General features: G+C 41.3%; 1 protein-coding gene across 1 annotated transcript; it reads left to right on the top strand.

Annotated features, from left to right (window-relative positions):
• The first annotated feature begins 684 nt into the window (after nt 1–684).
• Nucleotides 685–1,710, top strand: LOC147354413 (vomeronasal type-1 receptor 4-like). The gene has a single exon (XM_086353951.1). The coding sequence runs from the start codon at nt 685–687 to the stop codon at nt 1,708–1,710; it is 1,026 nt and encodes a 341-aa protein (XP_086210077.1).
• The last annotated feature ends 9,993 nt before the right edge of the window (nt 1,711–11,703 follow it).

The raw sequence follows: 11,703 nt of genomic DNA on the forward strand, positions 1-11,703 counted from the left end.
CCCAGTGTTTCTCATGATGTACTCTGCATATAAGTTAAATAAGCAGGGTGACAATATACAGCCTTGACGTACTCCTTTTCCTATTTGGAACCAGGACACAGGTGACTGGTATTTGAGTATGTTCTGGATTAAATGCACCATTGTTGTTATTAGCTGAGTCAGGGTCCAATCTCCACTAGCCATCTGCCTCCAAACAGTGAGTGAATTTAAACCAAATACTTCATTTCTCTGTGTGGACGTTTGCCTCATATTTATAAGGAAGATAATAGTGTCTGCCTCATGAATTTGTGAGGGAAAAGACATTAACACACGTGTGTCTTTCATTGCAGTGATTCATACATTTCAAGTGTTTTTTAATGATTACACATTCAACCCTTGGAAGCCTTGACTTGACAGGAAAATTTTAAGTAATTATTTCTCAGTAGAAGTATTTGTAGGGTCTTCCCTCATAGCTCAGTCAGTAAAGAATCTTCCTGCAATGCAGGAGACCCGGGTTCAATTCCTGGGTTGGGAAGATCCCCTGGAGAAGGAAATGGCAACCCACTCCAGTATTCTTGCCAGGAGAATCCCATGCACCGAAGAGCCTGGCGGGCTACAGTCCATGGGGTCACAAGAGTCAGACACGACTGAGCTACTAAACCACAGGAAGTATTTGTAAGTACAGAATGTTGCCTTTCAGTTTACATGGTACCTGTGTTCCACATCTCATGTTCCCATTCAGGACCCTCTAGCTCCGAAGACACCCATCAGTCACTGAGACCTGACAGCATGGCTGCTGGTGATTTGGCAATAAGAATGGTCTTCTTATCACAGACTCTGTTTGGAGTCCTGGGGAATGTCTCTCTTCTTTACCATTATCTCTTCCTTTATTGCACTGGGTGTAGGCTGAGGACCATAGATTTGATTGTCAAGAATCTGACTGTCGCCAACATCTTGGTTCTGTTCTCTAATGGATACCACAATACAATGACAAATTATGGGTGGCACCACATGGACAGTGACTTTACATGCAGATTTTTCCCATATGTTCGTGGAGTGAGCAGAGGTGTGTCCATTGGCACCACTGTCCTCTTGAGTGTCTTCCAGGCCATCACCATCTGTCCCCAGACCTCCAGGTGGGCAGAGCTTAAAGTGAAAGCTCTGCAGTTGGTTTTCCCTTCAATTATCCTGTGCTGGATCGTGAACATGCTGGTAAATGTTGTTTATCCTATGTATATGACTGGAAATTTGAGCAACAAAAACTTCACAAACAGAAAACGTTTTGGACATTGTTCTTCTGTTCGTCATGACCAAATCAGAGACTCCTTATATGCAGCGTTGATATCATTCTCTGATGTCTTATGTTTTGTGGTCACAATCTTGGCTAGTGGCTCCACGGGTTTTATCCTGTACAGGCACAAGCAGAGGGTCAAAAACTTTCACAGGATCAAAATCTCCTCCATATCCTCTCCTGAGTCCAGAGCCACCAAAACTGTCCTTCTTGTGGTGAGCACCTTTGTCTGTTTTAACATCCTTTCCTCCATCTGTTATATTGTTTTGAGTGTTTTGAAAGATCCTGATTTGTTCATTATGAACATCTCTGCCATAATCACCGCATGTTTTCCAACTATCAGCCCCTTTCTGCTCATGAGTCGTGACTCCAGAATATCCAGGCTCTGCTTTGCTGGGAAAAGGAATACAAACTCCTCTAGCCTTATGAGAAAGATATAAATGGTATATATTTGCACTGTGGGTCCAAAACAGTCGTAGGATCAATGTCTCCTCCATATCCTCCCTTGAGTCCAGAGCCACCAAAACCATCCTTCTGGTGAGCACCTTTATCTATTTCAACACCCTTTCCTTCATCATTAATATTACCTTGGCTTTAAAAAAAAAACAGTATTGATTTTTTTTGTTTGTTTGTGAAAACGTTTGCAATAATCATTGCATATTTTGAAACTCTCAGCTCTGCTCATGAGATGTGTCTCCAGAATATCTAGGATCTTTTTTGCTAAGATAAGTAATAAAACATCCTGTAATCCTGTGAGAAAAATGTAAAATGGATGTATTTGGACTACGTTCATTTCATAGCCGCTTCCCCCAGAGTCTTAACTAAGATTATGAGTGGTTGAGCAGAAATAGTAGGTCAGCAAGACATGGTGAGCATCTTCTCCAAGTAAACGCAGTTATAATGGTAACTGTAATTGAAGATATATAAGTACTTATGTAATGGAAGTTTCGCTAGTGCTTGCATTGGAGGAGTTCAGAATTTATGCACTAATAAACAACAGTTCCTAAACAATCTGGATACTGTGGAGAATTGTATGAGTGTGTAATTTAAATGTGTCACAGTATATTTCTGAAAAATGAAGTTGACCTGGAATATTAAGAAAAGGTCCATGGAAGTGGAAGAGAATGCGGCAGGCCATGACTGGAACTGAAGATAATAGTGCTGGAGGGGAAATTCAGTGCTTGAGTAAAGCTTTTCCAACCATTCATGAGGTTTGTCCATTGTGTCCCTAGAGAGATGCCAGTTATGTACTTGAAATGTGATGCTACATAGGAAGATGTGCATGTTTAAACATTTGCAGTTAGAAATGTCCAAATTGAACTGGAGTTGGGCAAATGAGTGCATAAAATGACATTTTACCATAGTTTGAAACAATATCTGGTGATGTGAAAATTGAAAAAGATGTGAATTGCATGAAATTGGGGTTTGCAGAGGCACATTTCTGTCTTTTGTGACGATGACTTGGGCAAGTTGTCAAGAAAGACATTTGGAGGTATTGCTCATGTCCCTAAAGTGATGAAGTTTATTTCTACTGTTGTTGCTCAGTCAGTAAGTCGTCTCTGACTCCTTATGACCCTGTGGACTGCAGCACGCCAGGCTTCCCTATCCTTCCCTATCTCCTGGAATTTGTTCAAACTCATATCCATTGAATCAATGATGCCATCCAACCATTTCATTTTATGTCATCCCCTTCTCCTCCTGCCCACAATCTTTCCCAGCATCAGGGTCTTTTCCAATGAATTGGCTCTTTGCATCAGGTGGCCAAAGTATTGGAGCTTCAGCTTCAGCATCAGTCCTTCTGAATATTCAGGGTTGATTTCCTTTAGGATTGACTGGTTTGATTTCCTTGCTCTCCAAGGGACTCTCGAGAGTCTTCTCCAGCATTACAATTTGAAAGTATAAATTCTTCTATGTTCAGCCTTCTTTATGACCCAGCTCTCACATTGTAGATGACAATGTGAGTTACAGGAAAAACCGTAACTTTGACTATATGGACCTTTTTTGGCAAAGTGATGTCTCTGCTTTAGAATATGCTATCTAGGTTGGTCATAACTTTTCTTCCAAGGAGCAAGCATTTTTTGATTTCATGGCTGCAGTCACTGTCTGCAGTGATTTTGGACCCCAAGAAAATAAAAATCTGTCACTGTTTTCATTGTTTTCCCATCTATTTGCCATGAAGTGATGGGGCCGGATGCCATGATCTTCATTTTTTGAACCTGAGTTTTAAGCCAGCTTTTTCACTCTCCTCTTTCATCCTCATCAAGAGGCTCTTTAGCTCCTCTTCACTTTCTGCCATTAGAGTGGTGTCATCTGTATATCTGAGGTTGTTGATATTTCTCCCGGCAATCTTGATTCCAACTTCTGAGTCATTCAGCCCAGCATTTCATATGATGTACTCTGCATATAAGTTAAATAAGCAGGGTGATAATATACAGCTTTGACATACTCCCTTCCCAATTTTGAACCAATTCGTGTCTGCTTCTAACTGTTGCTTCTTGACCTTCATACAGATTTCTCAGGAGACAGGTAAGGTTGTCTGGTATTCCCATCTCTTTAAGAATTTTCCACAGGTTGTTATAATCCACCAGGTCAAGGACTTTAGCATAGTCATTCAGAGCATCACATGAAGATCCATTTGAAAGGAAAATACATGAAAGATACAAAAAGATCCATTTTGTGTATACAGAGTTTGGAATTTGGGGTTCCTTGATTTTTTTTTTCCTCGTCGAGCTGCTCAGTTTCTGGGATCTTAGTTCCCTGACCAGGGATGGAACCTGGGCCTCCTTCAGCGGATGCTCGGAGTCCTAATCACAAGACTGCCAAGGAATTCCCTGGAGCTCCCAGATTTTCAGTGAGCACTGTGGATATTGCCTCAAATTTAGGAGAGATTTTTATGTAGGTTTCTCTGTATTGATGTTCTGAAACCAGTGAAAGTATTGACAATTCAACAGTTTGAAAAACAAAAAAGTTATTTTCAACCGATTGATATATATATCATATATATATATATATATATTCAACCAATTGATATATATATATATATATATTTCCTTGTATCCCAAATAGAAACCACTATTTCTTTCTCACATGAGACACTTAAATATTTACCAGAAACTGGATTACAACGGACGAAGAAAAAAAAGAAAGAAAAACCTACCTATGCGTATATATGTCTGTGTGTGATCCGTGTGTGTATATGTGTCTGTGTGTGATCCATGTGTGTATATGTGTCTGTGTGTGATCCGTGTGTGTATGTGTCTGTGTGTGATCCGTGTGTGTATATGTGTCTGTGTGTGATCCGTGTGTGTATATGTGTCTGTGTGTGATCCGTGTGTGTATATGTGTCTGTGTGTGATCCGTGTGTGTATATGTGTCTGTGTGTGATCCGTGTGTGTATATGTGTCTGTGTGTGATCCGTGTGTGTATATGTGTCTGTGTGTGATCCGTGTGTGTATACGCATAAAGTCTGTCATGTTTGTTATCCATCAGTCAGTACATTGGAAAGTTGTACAGTAAGAAAAATTGAAAATACCACTAATTACAATAACAAAAGTCAAAGTGTGTGTTATCTAAGAAGTACGTTGCCATGTTAGCTGCTTCTTAAAACTCCATGAAATGTTGTTTTCGTTTTCCTACTTTAATTCTATTATGTGGCCATATCTCCTGTAAACCCATTCACGAATAAGGTAAAAAATTTTCAATTAAGAAATTAGTCTATATAAATGTAATGTAATAATTGATACATTTGCTGTGAGAGTATTTTCTTATTTTATCTATGTTAGCTTCTTTTCTATTAATTTCTAACTATAATTCTATAGTATAATTTATATATTTTCTTTGAAAAGTTGTATACTATGTATTTATTAGCTTTTACCCAGAAATTACAGCATATTTTCCAAAGGTAATCACAGTGTCATTGTATCTAATACTGTTAAACACCACCTTTATAATATGAGGACGTCACAACAGTAATCTGTTTTCTGTATCCCATCTTTTTTTTCCCAGAATGCTCCAAAGAAACCTTTATTTATTTACTAGCTTATTTAATCATTTACCTTTGTTTCTACTTTTTATTTTTAAAAATTCAATTTTTGAAGATTGAGGTATATTTTGTTTACAATATTATGTAAGTTTCAGATCTACAGTAGTGATTCACAATATTTAAAGTTTATACTCCACTTACTATAAAAGATTAGCTGTATATCCTGTGTTGTACAATATTTCCCTGTACTTTATTTATTTCATACATAGTCATTTGCAGCTCTTAGCCCCCTACCCTCTGCCTCCCTTTGGTAGCCTCTAGTTTGTTTTCTATATCTTCAAGTCTGTTCTTTTTGTTATATTCAGTAGTTTGTTCAATACCTTAGATTCCACAAATAAATGTATCATATAGTGTTTGTCTTTCTCTGACATATTTACTAAAGCATAATACCCTCTAAATCCATCTGTGTTGTTGCAAGTGGCAGAATTTCATTATTTTTTTATTGCTAACTAGTATTCCATTTTGTTTGGTATAGATATATTCCATCTACATGTATCACATATTCTTTATCCATTCATCTGTTGGTAACACAATTTGCTTTCATATCTTGTTTATTGTAAATAATGCTGCTATGAACATTGAGGTGCACATATTGTTTTGGATTAGTGTTTTCATTTTCTTCTGATATGTACCCAGGAGTGGTCTTTGATGATGGTCATTCTCACAGCATATCCCAACTTTTTGATTGGTGATATGTATCTTAAAATATTAAAGATATATGCAGTTTATACAGTCAGAGCTCAACAGAAATTACAGAATGAACACATTTCTGTAGTCTGTACCTAGATCAGTAAATGGAATACTGCCAAGCCCCCAGAATCCCCGAACTGTTCCTTCTCCTTCATTGCTCCTCAGGGTAACCACTGCCTTGACATCCAGCAACATAAGTCACTTTAGTCAGTTTGAATTTTATATAAAGTAAGTAAACTATTCTTGTATTTGGCTTTTGTCATTTCTCATGTTTGTGAGTTTATTGCTGGGTGTTGTCGTTGATCATTTGTTTGCATTGCTGTGCAGGGTTCTATCACGTGAATAGAAAACAATTACTTTAATCATTCCACTGTTAGTTGGCATGTGGATTGTTTTCAGTTTGGGACTATTAGGAGTAGTGCTTGGTATGTAAATCGAGAACCTGTTTTGATGAGGCACATACTAGTTTCTGTTGATTGTATATTTAATAACAGACTTGTTGGGTGACAGATTTACATTTTTATCATTTTTAAAGGTTGTTTTTGATGTGGACCATTTTTAAAGTCTTTACTGAATTCATTATAATATCGCTCCTGTTTTATGTTTTGGTTTTTTGGCTGTGAGGCATGTGGGATCTTAGCTCCCCGACCAGAGACCGAACATGTACTCCCCGCATTGTAAGGCTAAGTCCTAACCACCGGACCACCAGGGAAGCCCCTGCACCTTTACCTTTTAACCACCGGACCACCAGGGAAGCCCTTTCATCTTTACCTTTTAGGGGCAGTGCCAGTGAGGTCTGGAAAATGTTTGGACCAATTTCCACAGTCACAGCAGTGTAGGAGATACTCTTGGCTTACCAACATCCTTGTCAACACTTTCTGTTTATTTATTTATTTTTTTCATTTTGGACTTCTAATTGGTGTATGATGGTTTCAAGTAGTGATTTTATTTTATTATGAAAGTGAAGCATGTTTTCACAATTTATCTTTATTGGGAAACCTCTTTCTGAAGTATGTATTAATTTATTTTATCCATTTTTTCTATTGTATTGCTTTTTTCTTATTGATTTATAGTAGTTCTATATACCTACTGGACACGATGTCATTCTTGGTTTTCTTTATCTCATGCTCTCTATCTCTGTCTTCCTCTGTGTGTGTGTGTGTGTGTGTATGTGTGTGTGTCAATGAGGAGGAAGTGTTAATTTTAATGTAAAAATATTTACTTCTCAATAACATTTATTAGTCTGCTTAATAAAATTTCCCCATTCTAAGACTAGAAATGTTTGCCTTTGTTTTATTTTCAAATTTTTATTTAGCTTTAATATTTAGATTAGCAATCCACCAGAATTGACTTGTTGCATGTGTGGATACTGAATTATATATTTTTCTGATAAGTTAAAAAATTTCAATTTATTCAGATATGTGACATTATTCTTTCTTTTCATCTGTTCTCACCTCTCACTGCTCATCCAGGTTAATACCACCTCACCCATGAAGTCTCCTGTTAAATCTGTCTCTTTCTGTCTCCTCTAGCCTTTTAACAGTCACACAGCACCACACAGGTGGTGCTAGTGGTAAAGAATCCACCTGCTAATGCAGGAGACAAAGAGATGCAGGTTCGATCCCCTGGAGGAGGGAATCACAACCCACTCCAGTATTCTTGCCTGGAGAATCCCACGGACAGAGGAGCCTGATGGGCTAAGTCCATGGGGTCAGAGAGTCAGACATGACTGAAGCAACTTAGCCCAGCAGCACCACACAACCAAGGTCAGTTTTGGTATTGGAAATCTTCAGTGAATGTTTTTGCTCTGCTGCTGCTGCTAAGTCGCTTCAGTCGTGTCCGACTCTGTTCGACGCCATAGACGGCAGCCCACCAGGCTCCCCAGTCCCTGGGATTCTCCAGGCAAGAACACTGGAGTGGGTTGCCATTTCCTTCTCCAGTGCATGAAAGTGAAAAGTGAAAGGGAAGTCACTCAGTTGTGTCCGACTCTTCGAGACCCCATGGACTGCAGCCCACCAGGCCCTCCGTACATGGGATTTCCAGGCAAGAGTACTGGAGTGGGGTGCCATTGCCTTCTCCATGTTTTTGCTCAGTTACTCCCAAAAGTTGAAGGGAAAGGTGTACCTTACTGGGAGACAGTTCTCCATGACCCTCTCATTTTATTTTTCATGTCTTACATCAGCTTCTGTTCTGGACTACTTTGAAAGGATTTTTATATAACCTCCTTGAAATATGGCAGTAGTGTCTGTCTTGGGGACAAGGGCAGATTCATTATCTAACTAACATAATAAATAAAATGTCTTCCTCAGAAGCAAAGGTTGATAGATGTACTTACAATCCACACTGGAATATTAGGATTTCTTAAGCATAATGTTCTTCATCTGTGACACAGACCCCGCTGTGGGTGTGGCATCCCCCTGGACTTCTTTGCACAACCCCTCTGGGGCTTGTGGGAACAAAAGGAACCAGGTGTGAACTTGAAGCTCTTGCTGCCTGTTGTGCCACACATAATAATGGCTTCTGTCTCAGTCCTAGGCATCTCACGTCTTATGCCAGCATCCATGAAACTGGCAAGGTAACTTACTTTGCAAATGGGGTAAAATCTTACACCCTTTACCTTTTTTGACAATCTTGGAAATGAGGATGGGGTAGTGACTGAACCAACATAACAAACAGCCTTCATGTGTTATCACAAAAGCAGAGGGAAGCTAAATAGATGAGGTAGTTGAGGGCCTATCTCAGTCTGTTTTGGTTGCTGTAATGAAATTCCAGAGAGCGGATAGTTCACAAACATCAATTTATTTCTCTCAGTTCACAAGGCTGAAAGTCTGAGATCTGGGTGGCAGCATGGTCAGGTGAGGGCCCTCTTCTGGATTTCAGACTTCTGGTTGTATCTTTACAAGACAGAAGAAGGCAAGACAGCTCTTTCAGGCCTCTTTTGAAAGGTCATTATAATCCCATTCATGACCTAATCTCTTTCCAAAGCTCCATCTCTTAATACGATAACCTTGGGAGTTGAGTTTCAATATATGAATTTTGAGTGCACACAAACAGACCATAGCAGGATCCTTTGGAAAAATTCAGCATCCTGCATCAGAACGTATCAGAAATTGTTGTGTGATATGCTTGTGTTTCCACATCCCACAGAGGTGACTGTTCCAGTAAGGGGAGATGCAGGTAGACAAGTGTTAGTGAGACATATTACCTTTTTACTTGCCTCCGGCAAGTGGTAAGGATTTTGGTCATGCGCCACTAATGTCTGATGTACAAAGTTTTCATTATATAAATTATATTCTCTTTGTTCACAAGTTAGTGGCCCCAGCCTCCATAGCCTTGTCTAACTTGTCATCACATCTCTGCCAGTTGGGGTAGCTGATATAACCTGACCAAATTCAAGTCCTATTTTCCAGTGCAAGTTTAATGGGTCTTTGGGCAGATTATCATGCTCAATCTTTCCATCAGTGAAAGAAAAACTATTGTCTCTTGGACTCCCCATTAGCCAAAGGAGGCCCAACACTCACTACACTTCTGGGACATGGGAGACAATGTCCTAATGATTTTGTCAGTTAATACCTCTGGCAAAGGGATGCTGCTGCTGCTGCTAGGTCACTTCAGTCGCTTCCAACTCTGTGCGACCCCAAGGACGGCAGCCCACCAGGCTCCCCCATCCCTGGGATTCTCCAGTCAAGAACACTGGAGTGGGTTGCCATTTCCTTCTCCAATGCATCAAAGGGAAAAGTGAAAGTCAAGTCGCTCAGTCATGTCCGACCCTCAGCGACCCCATGGACTGCAGCCTACCAGGCTCCTCCACCCATGGGATTTTCCAGGCAGGAGTACTGGAGTAGGGTGCCATTGCCTTCTCCGGGCAAAGGGATGCAGCCTCCATTTAAAAGTCCCCACTGCTTTATGAACTCAGGGCCACTCTGACACTACCAACAGGTGCACTGCTTATGAACAGCAGTAGTTAGCTTGCCAATAAATGCACCTCAAGTGGGCTGCCATCTATGGGGTCGGATACGACTGAAGCGACTTAGCAGCAGCAGCAGCAAATGGACCTCAAAACTGAAGCCTGATCCGTAGAAGCCTTGCAATTCTCTGGCTTGATGTTCCAAATTTGGGGATGAATTAACTTGGACTCCACTGCCACCAAGGTACGAAGGGCCCCCAAAGTCCTACATCTTACGGGAATCACTTATTCAAGAATGAACCCAGACTGGCTCCAGCAGCATCCTGGCTTTATAGGAATAAGTGGTATCTATCCCTTTGGGGAAATTTTCAGCTCTACACTATAGCCAAAGCCACTGGCACTACCAACTCTCAGTCCTCTAAGACCTCCCTAAATGCATGGTCTGACCTACACAGAAGGTTTAGGCAAGCTGAAACCTAATGTTGCTCCCTGGGCCGCTGTGGCTGTGCAGTCTTAGTGCCAGCTGTGCAGGAATAGAAAACAGATGTGGTCAGACACCTGGACGATTGCCAGCGTGTCCAAGTGGCGCACAAGCCTTTAGTGTGCCTTGGACATCCCTCTTTTAGGATGTGAACTGTGGAAACAAACTGTTGTGCTGAGAGAACTGTTTGGGTCGCTGACTGAAATACTCTTGGTCAGGGTCTTTTCTGTGAAGAGTCTGACCAGAATCAAGCTGCTGACTGCATCTATGAGCTGCAGAGGCTGTCTCTGCATGGCACACTTGGGGCTCTTTGGTGAGGGGGAGCTTTGTTGAGGTGTAACTGACAAAATTATAAGATATTTAGAGCGCATCCTTAGCTAAAGAGATTTATAGCCTCCGTGAGTTGGCAAAGTTGGGGTTGCGGGAAGATCCTGGGGATAAGGAGGAAAAGACTGAAATATGAAACGTCTCCTCCGCTCAATCCCCGCTCCCTTTTATAAGGAGCAGTTTCCTAACTGGAGTGGGTCTTTAGCACAGACTCAGCTAAGGGACACGAATTTTGAGAGAGGGAGGGAGGGAGAGAGATTGAGATTGACTGATAACGTGGCTCTGGGAGTTTGGCCAGGACTGAAGAGAGGAAGGGAAGGGGAGATACGTAGACATCTGACGATTTAATAGGAACTGCTTTCCAAACAGAACGTATAGTTTGGGCAAAGGCTTGTTGGCATGAAAAAGCATGATGTGCTCAAGCAGTTAATTTTCCAGAACTGCTGAAGGGTATAAAGGGGAGGTGGGAGACAGGCGTTCAGGAATCAGATCCACGCATGAGGAGCGTTGGGTTTTATTCAGAGTAAGGCAAGTCGCCACCTTTCTCGGGGCCTCAGCAAAATAAGGCATAAATCAAAGACACACTCTCTCCTCCTCTCCCACAAAGGTTCAGAAGTCCGCTTGCCAGCAAGAGGAACCACTGCCTCCCAAACCAAAACCTGCAGATAGTTCTCGTTGCCCCGTCAATGACGTCATGCATTCCTAGCGACGCAGGCGCAGAAGAACTCGGAGGCGAGCTGGCTTAGCCACCTCCCAATCTTGCTCCTCATTGGCTAGAAGCAACTGCTTGTCTAGGCCGATGTTAGCGGCGACGTAGGCGGGCCCAATCTTGGTCGCTAAGATACCACGTACTTCCGTTTCTTCCTCCCCCTCTCCTAGGCTCCGGCAAACTTAATCTCGTCCCTTCGGCCAATGGCAAATGGGCGGTAGGCGGGACCTTATTTGTTCGGACCAAAGAAACGCAGGCTAAGCCCGGAGTATCGCAG

This window comes from Bos grunniens, chromosome 18 (genome assembly GCF_055505025.1).
Source record: "Bos grunniens cultivar Pamir isolate PY7600 chromosome 18, Bosgru_T2T1.0, whole genome shotgun sequence".
NCBI lineage: Eukaryota > Metazoa > Chordata > Mammalia > Artiodactyla > Bovidae > Bos > Bos grunniens.

What these genes read in the sequence shown, in the direction of transcription:
- LOC147354413 (XM_086353951.1), top strand. Translation starts at nt 685, where the DNA reads ATGGTACCTGTGTTCCACATCTCATGTTCCCATTCAGGACCCTCTAGC.